This window comes from Corapipo altera, unplaced genomic scaffold (assembly GCF_003945725.1).
Source record: "Corapipo altera isolate COAL_440 unplaced genomic scaffold, ASM394572v1 119, whole genome shotgun sequence".
Classification (NCBI taxonomy): Eukaryota; Metazoa; Chordata; class Aves; order Passeriformes; family Pipridae; genus Corapipo; species Corapipo altera.
In genome coordinates this window covers 566,509-580,273 of record NW_020884985.1, presented here as the reverse complement: position 1 = coordinate 580,273, position 13,765 = coordinate 566,509, and the positions used below count along the sequence as shown (strand labels likewise).

Genomic DNA, 13,765 nt, shown 5'->3' with positions numbered 1-13,765 from the left:
TTTTTTTAATTCAGAGAATATTTAATTGTGTGAACTGTGACTTGCACAGCTCAAATGATCCACTGAAGGACTATATTCATTTTTTTCTCAATAGAAAGTTTCATAATCTGTTGAAGGGTGGATTTTTTTTCCCATAAAAATTCATTATATAGAACTATTTTCTGTGAAATATTAATTAACAGATTGTAAATATAAAAATTCAGGCTGTTACTGAGGCCCACATAACATAATTATGGCATTGAGAACTGCTTTGAAAATTTAAAGGGTCTGACCCATGATGCTTTCAGCCAAGTCCAAAGCTCTGAAACAGTTTAATTTCCTAGCAGTTTTGTAACATTCCTTGTAGAAATGAGATTTGCCTGACAAGACCCTTTGCTTGGAATATACTTTTGATGTCTGAGACAAGCCTGACATTTCCACTTCCTACTTAATTTTTAAGTAACTACTGCTTTAAAGTTTCCTGCCCCAAGTAAACCAAATCTCTTCATTTTTTACTTTCATTTTCCACTTCTGCTTTTCTTTGCCAGTAATATCACTTGTAGCTGAGTCCCAGTGGCACAACAGGCTTCCTAACCCTACAGTTTCCACATTTTCTGTAGAACTGATCATCACTTCGTCTTCTGAGTCTGAATAAAATAAACTTCAAGGTTATGCATTAAAATCTTCTAAAAATAGTGCCAATCCTGCAGGTACAGTGAACCCCTGATTTCAGTGCTGGAGATGAGAAAGCATCTCACACTCTTTTTGGATGAAGAAAAAAATGTTTACATCAGAAGGTGATCTCTGATCCTGGCAGAGCTCTATCTTGAATAAATTTATAATAAATACACTTGACTAGTGCTATGACGTACTTTTCTACAAAAGTAAATCTATTTTAATTACGCAATTTGACAGGTCCCTCTCCTATGCAATGGCAGGAGTAGCTTTGAGAGTGGGATTTGTTGTTTTTTCTAATAAGGATTGAGAATACGAACATGCTGCTTGTTCATGTAGTAGCTCACAAAACACTATCCTTCTGTAGGGAGTGGGATGTGCATCTGCAGCCACCTCAGACGTTCATTTGACCACAGTGTGCATTATGACTTAAACCTAGGCCACCATTCATACCTTCCAAGAGTCTGGATCTTAGAGCTAATCCCACAGCTTTCCACCCCAGCACTCATCTCCATCGTGGCAGATTATAAGGCAGAGTGTACCTCAACCATCACTGCTTTATTAAACTTTAGTCATCATAAATTCATTTCTATTGAAGATTTTTTTTTAAGTGAAAACCCACACGTACAGTGTTAAGAAGTAACATCAAAGAGAAGCCTACAAGCAGATTATGGTGTTCTACCAAAATTAATTGTTGACTGAGTCTGATTCTTCACATTGGAGGAAAGTGTAATTAAAAGAAAAATCCAATAAACAATTTTTTCCCCCTCAGTTCCTCTGACAAGATCAACTATATTCTGCTTCAGCAATAAGAGATTAAAAAAGAAAAAAAATCCCCATCAAAATACAAGCCAATTGAAATGTTCTTTTTTTTTTTTTTCTCCAGTGTGTTAATTGAACACTTCAACATCTCTGTGACCCTGAAGAGAACATTCCTTTCAGCCTTGCTGCTGTGTTTTTCCAATTGCACTAACAGGCCTTTTTGCCCAGTAGCAATCCAGGCAGAGCCAGCTGGTTTGGTGCAATCTGGAAGTTTGTTGTAATAAGAGACAGAACAAAAAACACAAGGAAGAGCCTGGCAGCTGCATAAAACTCCCTCCCAGCTCTGTTCTCCACAGAAGTTCACCAGCCTCAGCAATCAGCATGACCAGCCAGTCTCAGGGAATCCAGCAGCTTTTGCAGGCAGAAAAACGTGCCAAGGACAAACTGGAGGAAGCCAAAAAAAGTAAGTAGCTGGCTTGGTTTTACTGTACTTCTCAACTGCAAGCTCTTCAGAATTACAGTGGATCACAGAAAAACATTATTTCATCTGTATCCATGCATTAACGCTGTGCCTTGACTGCAACTAGGCATTTAACCAGACCTGAACATTCAGAGTTTGCTTAAAATTCTCTGTTTGTGTATGTATGCACATGTGCCTTATTATGTTAAAAAGGTTTCCTTTGTTATATTCGTCCTGTCAGCCAGATTTATTCTTGCTTTATCTAAATGCCAATAATGTCATTACTGCCTTCCCTAGCTATTTAAACTAGAATTCTACATGCTTCTGACTTCCAGTTCTGGAGGACCAGACTCCAAATGCTATTTTTCTCCATAAGTCCTATTAAAATGTTCCTCTTTACTTGCAAAATCTAGTAACTTGTCTCCTAATCTCAGCTGGACTTCAAAAAGTTATATGAAAACAAAAGGGAGACTTCAACACCATCAGTAAAATCACAAGCACTCTCAGCACTGTATTAGATCATTTATGGAAGTTTTATTACATGGTGCAAGTAATTATTCTCCTGACTGTAGGCACCAACCACTTGAGTCACTGACCTGCATTAGCACTGAAACACTGATACTGTTTCATGGAGTTACCCTGCTTTGGAAACCAGCAGCAGGAAACAAGGCTGTGCTGCAGAACTCAACTGAAATGCATGACGATGTCATGTGGAGCAAGAGTGTGATAAAGGAATATATTTTGTTTTCCAGGGAGAAATGGAAGCCAAACAGAAATAATTTCTGTAGCTTCCATATCCCTTCTACACATGAATCAGCATTGCTGTGTGTTCATTAACTGTTAGTGTGACATCTCAATTTGTACAGCAGCACACAAAAAACATGTAGAAAGGCAAGTCCCCTTCCCTGAGCACCCAACCACTGCCTGTGCCTTGCAGAAGCAATAGAGAAAAAAAAATTCTCCTGCCTTCATAAAACAGAACTCTCCCAAATGCAAGCCTGAAAGCAAAGGATAATGAAGAAGTGATTTAACCCTTACATAACCAGAACAGGTGCACTAGGAGGTGCCCTTCTTATGTAAGGCAGAGGAAACACACTGTACCCTAAAGCAAGAAAGCATATGACCTGGAAAGACACGGTCCCAGTGGAGGGAGGGGGAGTTTGGCCTGAACACAGACTGCCTTTAACTGTGATAGCTTGAAGTTGATTACCCCTTACTTTTGGGTTGAGGTTTTTTTGTTGCTTTAATTTCATTTGGGTTTGTTTTTAAAACTGGATGAGTCAGTTTAGCTTTTTCTAAAACAGACAGTTAAAAAAGAGGCTTCAAAACTTAAGGAACTTCAAAAATGAAAATTATCATTATAACATAAAAGTAATGACTGAAGATTAATGTCTTGCAGAATCCAGACAGAGTTGCAGGTGCATTTACTCTACTCTGTGAAAGACACACTCCCTTGTTATCACCTCAGCCTTACTTGGAGTGCTTGTGATAATCACAGGGTTTCTTACAGATGAAGTATCTTCAAGATCCCTCTGAGTCAGAAACTTCAATTAAACCACTACCTACGCTTACCTTAACACTAATACAGTGGTAGGAGTTAATAACCAGCTACAGAAAAACAGCTATTTAAAATTTTTCTATCAGTAAAAATGTTTAGAGCGAAAATAATTAATCAGTATGACTTTCTTCTCTATTCCTTTTAAGGCCATACTTTTCTTGCATTTACAAAAATTATTAAGAAAAATAAAAGATTCAATAAACAAATTTAAATGTAAGAAAATAGACCAATAACTGCAAGGGAGGAACTGGCTGCCCAGAGAGCCTGTGGAGTCTCCAATCTCAGAGATGTTCAAAACCTGCTAGATATGGCCCCGGTCAAGCTGCCCTTGCTCCAAGCAGGGCTTTGGAGCATACCCTGTAGATTCCTTCCAGCCTCAGCAGCTCCATATGATCCCATGAAAAACTTCAGGAATTTCCAAAAGATTTTATTCCTGGGTATAGCAGATCAAGGGCAAACAGTTTCAATAAATCCACCCTGGATTTTGTGCCAAACCAAGCATCATAGCTAATCTAGCAGAATAATTATACCTAGACAATCATTGCATTCAACATTACAAGAGGTTTGCAGTGAAGCTACAAAATAAAATTAAAAAGTCCCATGTTGTCATAATTTCAGTATTTTCATACAATGCCACTACACCACCTTAGATACCTAACTATACCACCATAATTTTAATCCTATGGGACAAGGACAAAAGTGATTCTTTTAGAGGTAAATCTGGCTATGCCAAATTGGAATTACTTCAACAGTCTCTTCCTTGGAGTGATTCTGCAGTTAGATCAGATTGCAGAGTTTGTCTCTAAGAATAAAAGCTAAGATGAAAGGAAGTATATGAAATGCAACTGATATATCCAGCACAAGTGGTTAACCTGGGCATACAGTTCGGTGAAACAAGGCAAAGATGTTCTGCTTCACCCCAGAAATTGCCAGCCCAGATCCACCCAGTACCAGTTCAGATCAGCAGCTTCTGCTCAGGGCTTGGGCTCAGCAGGTCTGGGTTGCAAGTGAAAGCAATGAACCCGTCCAGGCAGTGCCAATGCAGTCCTGTCCCTGCTAAACTCTACCTGTGACCTCCTTTGTCGCCACAAACAGGCACTGCACAACACCTCTGTACCAATGAGTCTGGCTGTCCTGTTTACACTGGAACATAAGAAGAACGAATGGCAGGTTGCTCATGAGACACAACCAGGAAAAGGCATTTTCAAGGAAATGTGAATAGCAAAACCACCCTTCAGTGTTTACAGTTGATACATAACCAGATCAAAATGTAGTGTGAACACACGTAATGTTGTATATAAACAGATAATAGGCCTAGCTTTTGCTGACATATGTGCAGTTGTTTGTAATTCAAACCCCACTTGAAATAACTGAAAAAACAGTAAATAAAATTATATTGATAGACATGAAACAAAGCAAAAATAAAGCTAAAGCTCCTCTGTACATGCTTTTTCATACTTCTAGCTCAATACTTTTATCCTGGCTTGCAATCTCTTTACTGTATCATTAGCCCATATCCCTTATACCTGACAAATTAATAATTGTTGAATTAATTAGTTAGTAAATGCACACATGCAAGACTGCAACTATTAAATTGATTAAACACAAACCAATCCAGTCTGCAATCCTTTGGCCTTTAGAATGCAGCTCTGCTTTATCTGTCATTTTTACTTAAAGCATAATTTGGATCCCAGAAATAACTGAGCATTGTCAGAGCCAAGACATCAATTCCCAAAAATCCTTTTGGGTAAAACAAGGGAAACAAATGTGTCATGAAGACTGGGCTTAGCAACATTTGTTTTCCTATAGATTTTTATGGCTTGGCTTGAATTTCTCGTGCCTAATAAAATGAAAACTGAGATGAAAGATTTCAGGAAATCAGATTAAAACCAAATGTTAATCAAAATAAGATATAATAAACAGAATTATATCCATGGCACTCTCTTGGATAATATCCAAGACCTATTTTATCTACTGAAAAAACCCCTATATATACTGATAGCTGCTTCTATTGTATTTTATTAAAAGTACAAAAGAGTCTTCACAAAATGAGCATTCCCAAATCCCAATTTGCAGACAATTTAGCACTCTTGAAGACAATTGAAGCTGTTCTATTTTAAGAAAATACGATTATTTTTTCGCAACTTCTTCAAATGATTTGATTTCTATGCAGAAATTCAGCTAGAAGCCTAGATGATATGTTTGAAAACAAAAAAGCCAATTTTAGCATTGCAGTTTTTGGAAAGTAAGATAACTTAGTGTTTGAACAAATTAGAATGCAACATTTTTGCCTCCTACTGTCTTTTTTTTTGCAAGATCTAAAAAACCACAATAATCTAAAATACACCAGTTCTTTTGGATCTAACCAGAGCTAGGTATTTCATTATCATCACAAAACACCTAGAAAGAAAAACACAGCCTTTTTCCATGCTGATAATACCATCCCATGTTAGGCAAAAAAATCTAGCACAGGGCTCGCTTTTACAGCAAGTTGTTTAAGATTTGGCCAATTTTACATGATGCCTAAAAATTTATAGGCTGTCAGCTACCATAATCGTGAACAAGAGTGGTCAAGGAAACCAAGCATAGCACAGCTGCTTTGCTGCTCCCTATCTTCAAGGATGGAAGGAGGTACAGATGGACAGTAGCAAACCAGAGGGGCAGGGCCCCCACAGCACACCCTTTGCAGCAAAATCTCCTCAAACTTGGAGCTTTATGTACCTCACCTGTATGATCATAGAGGTTGGTTTGTCCATCTTCCTGTATTTCTTGTCCTCTCTTTGCATGATCTTGGCTGAATTTCAGTGCTTTGCCACCCTTCAGTGGGTAAGGGTTGATTTCAGCTTGGCTGTGCTCTGCACAGAACCCAACGCAGCAGATCAGTAAGGCTTTGAAAAGGCAGTCCCGTACTGCACAACTAAGGTAGCAGACAAGTGGTTAACAACAGACTGATTAATTAATTTTGGTTTGTCTCTAGTGGAACAGCAGGTTAAGCTCTAGTTTCTGCTTAACTTAATCAGGTGCAGCATATGCACTGTCGCATATGTTGGCAGTTGCCGATTCTGTCCACAACGTTGTTGAACTAGCAGTAATTTACTCACAGCTTTTCCACTTAATTAAATAGGAAGCAGCAGGTTCCTGCTGTGCCAGTCCTAAAGGCATCATGGTAAAATGAAATGGCTGTTGTTCCACGGTGACACCCTATGTATTGTGCTTACTCCAGTGCACTGTCAAGAGCTGACACGCAGGTATATATGTACTTTTTGGTTCACTACCTACATTGTCAGAGGCAAGTGACTACTGCTGTTTTACAGTAAATCTCTTTCCATTTTGTGCATTTTAAAAGGATATAGTTATCTATCTGGTGGCCAAATATGCAACATATTTACTACAGATGGCCCCCCAGATGGAATTTGAAATTAAAATCCCAGTGATTTTGAAATAATTTAATTTGATATAGAGATCCAGTTCCTCAGCTGGTGAAATTGGCAGAGCTTCATCATAGTCACTTCCCCCCAAATGCCAGCTCCAGAGAATCACCCCCCGGCTCCACTCCTAGAGGAAAACTCTACAAAAGGCTGATCAGCTCCAAATTTGGAGAGGAGAATAAGGGAAACTTCAAAATATAGACCTAAACCTGGTTCCAAATTTTGTTGTCCAGACTGATGTCAGGCTCTTACACAAATCTGTCTGTTCACCCAACACTTCACACAGTGAGTGGCAGAAGCTGGTGGAATCCGCCTTTATCCAACACATACAAATTCTGGGAAAATACCCACTAGGTTTTAAACTGCCTCTCTCCCCTTCATACATAGGCACAGTGACTTAATGGCAGAAGGACTCTGAGAAATATAATTTACTACACAAGAGAGCCCTGTGCTCATGAACTGATAGTCAGTAAAGCTATCTAGTTCCTCAGTAGTTTGGTCCTTCCTGTAAAAAGCCTGTATACAGCCACATACCCAAGAGTCCACAATAAGCATGGCCACAAAAGCAAACAGTCCAGGAATCAAGACTTGAAAAGGTAATTCACATTTCAGGCATCTCTCCACTTCTACTCACCCATCTGCAGGTGATGACTTTGGAAGAAGCCATCAACTGGGCAAGTAGTTTCCTGCTGGATCAGGCATTTTACCCAGGCTTTTGCTGAATCTCAAATGTATTAAAACCAACAGCCTTCCTCTTGAGCTTCCTCATTGTGCCATGCTCAGTGGAAGCAGATTGCTATATGCCACACCTGATAAGGTTTTAGAAGCCCAGCTCAGGTGTAACCAATTCAGTGTAACAGCCTAGAAAAAACAAATCAGAAATATTCACGGTCTTCTTCCTAGCCTAGGTGGAGAACATTCCTTAGGACTTCAGAAAAGGTACCTTTCACCTTCTGTGCTTGAATTGGTTACAATAAGTAAATTAACTGATGTGTCACACATGAAATCGAGTTGCCTAGGATGCCACTTTCATCCCTGTGATATCCTAATTTAAGCAACTAAGCAGTTTTTCAGACATCAAAGATATTTCCCCTGTTAAAAGGGAGCAAACTTATTCCCCCCACTCCTAAAATTGTATCCATACAGAAAGAGACCCCAAAAATCAGCATCAGCACAGGTGTTTCAAGTATAACATATCAACATTCAATGCAAGAGGTTTACAGTCCCATCAGTTAGAAAATGACTTTTTCCTCACAAAGTAGTATAGCAGAATCCACACAACTTTACCAACTTTATACAAAACAGGCAGACAGAGAAGTCCATAGGGGTTTTTATGACTTTTCACCAGCTCCTTCATGTAAAACCTTAAACATCACATTCCCATCAAACCTTTTACTCTTATCCTTTACATAACATACTTGCTAGACCCAGGAACTACCTTATGCCCAGTCCTGCAATCACTTATGTGCACTTGATTTGACAAACGCATAGTGTTTTACCTAAAACAAAGTAACTATTCACAGCAAACAAAATTAAGTATGTAAACACACCTGGTCAGGAGGAAGGCTCTTGTTTCCTCTACACCCTAAAATGTCACCTTAAAGATCACCTTCTTCTTTAAAATGAAAAGGAAAAAAAAGGTTTTTTTGAATCGCTTTCATATTTTCTGTGCACTGGTAGAGGATACCATTGACCTCCTTCTCCTCTTAATCACTCACCTCTGCATTTGACAAAGGTTAGGTAGGAAAAAGGTGGGGGAAGAAAAGGACAAAGCCTGAAGGTTGCAACTCAGATTGGTAATGGTTAAGACATATCTTGCAGTATTCTGGAAATTTGCCATCTCCAAGCAGAATCCAGTTGGTGTGGGATGAAGGGATGCTGGCAACCAATCGATACAGCAAATCTTACAGAATAATGTCTTTTCCCATCAGTGACAACTAAAATCTGTTATCTGGCTGCTACTATTGCTGATAAAGAAAAGACAGATATTTATTTAAACACTAAGCTGTGATTAAAAAAATGCATTTGTGTTACAAGAAAATGTGTAGTTGCAAAAAGACTTCTGTTGTTAGCAAACCCACAAACTTTTCATTTCATGTGTGCTTCTGCACTGGAAGTTGGTCTCAGAAGATGGGTCCTTGTATGACTGGCTGTCAATCAAAAAGTACTCTACATAAATCACTTCGGCTGTTCTGACCACTCTTGTGTAAATAAAGCTGATGGACAAAGCTTTCAGCAAAGTCAACGTTTTACTATGCCATCTAAAATGCCTCTGTTTTAGAGAAATTCATCTTTTGGGATGCAGTGATAGTATGAAATAAATCCATTTCTTCCCCCACTAGGAAAGGGGAAAAGGCTGAAGCAGGCCAAGGAAGAAGCCACAGCTGAGATAGACCACTACAGGTTACAGAGGGAGAAGGAATTTAGGAGCAAACAAACAAATGTAAGTAAGAAACCTGCATATATCCTCTTGTAGTGTCAATCTGCTCAACTGTAAACCAAATTGCTTCCAACAATATTACACGGACTTCTGCAAATCAATGTGATCATACTTATTAAACACAGAGGTATCACCCTATGGTTTGCATATGCCTAATTTTTACTTTTTCACAGGCTTTGAATGCATATGTAGAAGAAATTGTGGACTCTTATCACTAAAATTGTCCAGATTCCATATTTGGTTCATGCTTGTACTTTGAAGACATATCTTCCCTAAGGAAAAATACCTTTGAGTGCTCTTCCTATAACTGCAGACAGACCTCATTCCTGTCTTGAAACTGGAGGTTTCAGTAAGGTGGACGTCAGTAAAAGCAAAGGTTTAAAATGTTTCTTTCTATTTCTGTTCCACTTCAGCTGTCTGATACAAGACTGCATCTTTTATCAACTCAAATCACCAAAATTTTAGAGTTTTTCCACTATGTTTCTATAGTAGAAGTGGTCTGGCTGATATTTTGATATCTGAATTAAAGCCATTTAATACATTTATGGCACCTTGCATTTTTGTCTAGTATTTCCATGAAAGTTCAAAAGCCATTCTCTTTTTACCTGGTGATCGTCCTCTTATGTATTTGCTCTTGTTTTTTCCCCCAGCTTCTACTGTGCAAAGGCAGGGAAACTACTTGTGTAAACAAGTAGTTTGGCTTTTTTTGCCAACAAAAAAAGCCAAAGAGGTCAAATAAAAACTGCTTTACAAACCTGTGATAAACCATTTTCCAGCAAGGATCACAAGCCTTAGGAACATATATAGACACAAAGTCTCTAACATACACTGCCAGCCCTAGACACACTGTCACACAAGCAGGCCAGGTAGAACTGTCTCATATGTACAATTTCAGATGTTTACTGACATTGAAATAAAGTAAAAACACCTCTAAAATTTGTTCACCTTTTCAGTCAAGCCAGACTTCTTGTTTTAGGTCTTAAATAGCAAAAGAGTACAGATGCTTTGCAGTGAACTCAATTTTTTCATCACAAACAAAATTAAAGCTGCAGGGAAAGGCCACTATTGGTTGAGTGAACATTTCCCAGAAGCAGGACAGAAGACATATTGCTCCTCGAATGACAGCATGTTTTACAAGATCATCACAGTCCTTCTTCATGTTCCCTGACCCCATTATGTCGAATATTTATCTACCCAGACAAATGTCATCATTATTAACCTGTGTCTGGAAGGCACTCAGGAGTGCCAGTGCAGAGGGAGATCTGATGCCCAGTTCAGTTTACTTGCTTGGGCATTTGGACACAGGTATTTTTAATTCTTTGTCACAGTCTCATCTAATGCTATTCCTTCTCTTACTTTGCGTTGCTCGTATCCAAACTGGGGTAAGTTTCCTCATACTGTGAGGTGTTCCACATCAATCCAGAATGAAAAACAGCAACAGAAAATAACAAGTAACCTGAGGTTAGAATGACAATATGGATGACACTTTCTCAAAACATGCAAAATTTTTAGCCTGCATCTCAAACCAAGTTTGCTGGTGTTCATGGTGTTTGTACTCAGTGTCTGAGATCAGTGAACTCTGGAGATGTGAAGCCTAGTTCTGAATTTTGTGGCTTCCAAGTCAATGTAATATTTTAGCAACTTTGGAATGACGCTAGCATAAAACCTTTGTAGGCAAAATAAGGGACAGACCCTTAAGGTCAGCAGGAATCATAAACTAAGCAGAGCATTGTCTGCATTCTGAAAAGAAAAGGGTCTCCATATTCAGAAGCAGAAAAAGAGAGAGGGAAACACATAGAAGAGTAAGAATTTACTATCTCAAGTTACAATGTTAGTATGAGCTGAGAGAACAGGTCTGCAGAGGCTCTTCTTAAAATTATAATACTTTTCTTGAGGTTTTTCAAAAGCATTTAGTAGCTGGATAACACGCAACCATCTGGGATCTCTACAAAGTTATTTTTCCCAGTGGAAAAAATCAGCTTTATAAATCTGGCCTAAGCTGTACAGCCTTTCCCATATGTGACCCTTGCAACTTGTCTAAAAGCTAAAATAAAATGTCAGCTAAAAATAGTTACTGTGGAAAACTATAATCTTTTCCCAATACTTACTATAATGCCTACAACTTACATTTCTTCCCAACTGAAGTATTTTACATGTGAGTTACAGACCAATGTCTTACTACACTGTCAGGTACAGATAAACAGAACTGCAAGGGTGAGCTGAGCAAAAGATCTTAATTCAGTTGCTTTCCTTCTTTTAAGCACTAGGTTGGGCTGAAACCACATGGAAAATAAAGCTAATGACCTTGTTTCTGGTCATCCTCTAGGTATCCCACTAATGTATAACAGGTTAGCTTCACCTGCTAGTCCACCCCAGAGAACCATGGCAGGAACAAAAATATGTTACTTATTCCCTTCTTATTCTACCAGCACGCAGAAAAGTCTCCTGCTTTCCCCCACGGAATTCTTTAGGTGAAAAACAATTTCTCTGCTGGTATCTGAAGGACTTTTCCATAAGGGAAAAATTCAAGGGATATTGGGGCAGTGGGGGAGGAGGGAGCAAAGTCACAGATTTGGAACGTGTGCATCTGTTTATAACACAACCTTGCTAAAATGTTCAGCGAGTCTAGAGTCAATTAAATTCTAAGCGAATGTCCTGATATTAACTGTGCCAGAAGCTGTCTGGTATTTCGCCAGATAAGAAAATGTAACATTAAAAGACCTTGTCTGAGGCCTGTTGAGGGTTATACATCACTAGCTGCTGAAGACATTTCAAGTACTCCGAAACTGTAATTATGCATTGTCAGGAAGGCTTTCCCATGTTTTGCTCCCTAGCTGTGCTCATGTGCATTCTCAGTGAGGCCAAATGAAGCACACGGGTGATAGAACTTAGTTGACTAGTCATTAAAATAGAAAACAAATTAAAAAGAGCGATATAAAAGACAAAACATTACGATGTTGTTCCCACACTGAGCTGGGAAACTTTCATTACATGGGGAGATGCCCACTGTTTGTGAGCATATGAAAGAGTTGCCTTTAATCCTGTTTTTGTGTGTACAGTTCAGCCTAGATCATACCCTTACTGTTAGGAAGCAATGTGACGTGTTTGTGTTATGCTTATGCTAGATGATGAAAAATAGTACAATAAACAGTCATATATAACCTTTTATTTTGCTCAGAAGCCTTCTGCTTTTCAGGTAATGGGCTCTCAAGGTAACCTCTCAGCTAAAATAGAAGAGCAAACAACAGAAACCATCCGAAACCTCACAAGCAGCTACCACAAGAACATGGAGAGCATGATGAAAAAGCTCTTGAGCACAATATGTGAAATCAGCCCCGAAATTCACCCGAACTTCAGACATGCTGTTTAAGACGTGCTCTGTTCTTAAAAAGTGGCCTTCTTTCTTGATAAGCATAAATACTTCCTCATGTATTGTTTCTGCATGTGTGAGAAAAAAAAAAGAACACTAAAGCCAAAAGCACACAATTCACATGGGCTTTTGATGTGACAGGAATTCTACAGGGTTTTGCAAGCATTTGTTGTAATATTGTTTCCTGTTGGTAGCTAAGCCCCTGTCATTTAGACAGGGGCAGGTCGACAACAGTAGAATAAATGATTATTTGACACCACCAGCTTTTCAGTGGGAGTCTTTCTTCCTTTTCCTCTATAAAATGTTCTGTACTGGGATGGTGTGTTTCATAAAGTCTGTTTATCCCAATCTTTACTGTACTTCAAGTCGCATGAAATAGAATATCACAAAAACTTAAAATAGAACATTTCTGTTTTCCTTATGACACGAGGAGTGGTCAGGTTGAGGAACCCTTTAGATTTTGGTCAGAAAGGGTCAAAACATTTTCAATCTTTCTATGCTAATTTAAAGCAAAATACAGTTGACTTGTATGAAATTTTGCTAAAAGTCATACTCAAAATATTGTCCTGTTGCAGCACAAATTTTATATAGCTTTGTTAAGTGTGAAAAATGAGAACAGGTATAATCCCTATTTACAAAACTGCTTCAGAGCAAGGGGCAGCACATCCATCATTATACAGTTACTCTGAAAGCATAGAAATCCATGGGCTCAAACTCTACACCAGTTATGCTAAATGGTACCTGAATCCACAGGTTGTTTACAGAAATCACATCAGTTAGAGCTCATTTCTGTTATTCTAAGTCACCTTGAACAGTACTTGCCTCTGCAATGGCACAGGTTTTCCCTGGAATAAATTCTCCTGAAGTTACAAAAATATAATATGATTTGTGCTTTCAAAGTGAAGCCCATTCAGTCTGATGGGAGGCACTGATGAAGTGGGGATCTGACACACACCTGTACCATGAGCCCCTTTAGTGCCTTGTCTCCACTACAAAATTATACTGAATTAGAAAAAAAGCTTCAGAAATTGCAGCAACTGGCAAACAATAGCCATGATTTTCAGTCCACGTAGACAGAGAGAAATCATTTCAA

At 38.7% G+C, this 13,765-nt stretch overlaps 1 protein-coding gene across 1 annotated transcript; it reads left to right on the top strand.

Annotated features, from left to right (window-relative positions):
• The first annotated feature begins 1,695 nt into the window (after nt 1–1,695).
• Nucleotides 1,696–12,931, top strand: ATP6V1G3 (ATPase H+ transporting V1 subunit G3). The gene is made up of 3 exons (XM_027666143.1): nt 1,696–1,879; nt 9,205–9,305; nt 12,499–12,931. Exons 1-3 carry the CDS (start codon nt 1,798–1,800, stop codon nt 12,670–12,672), a joined length of 357 nt encoding a protein of 118 aa, XP_027521944.1. The 5' UTR covers nt 1,696–1,797; the 3' UTR covers nt 12,673–12,931.
• Nucleotides 12,932–13,765: the final 834 nt, after the last annotated feature.

What these genes read in the sequence shown, in the direction of transcription:
- ATP6V1G3 (XM_027666143.1), top strand. Translation starts at nt 1,798, where the DNA reads ATGACCAGCCAGTCTCAGGGAATCCAGCAGCTTTTGCAGGCAGAAAAA. An exon ending in ACTGGAGGAAGCCAAAAAAA is followed by an intron (nt 1,880 to 9,204) that starts GTAAGTAGCTGG and finishes TTCCCCCACTAG; the next exon opens with GAAAGGGGAAAAGGCTGAAG. An exon ending in TTAGGAGCAAACAAACAAAT is followed by an intron (nt 9,306 to 12,498) that starts GTAAGTAAGAAA and finishes TCTGCTTTTCAG; the next exon opens with GTAATGGGCTCTCAAGGTAA.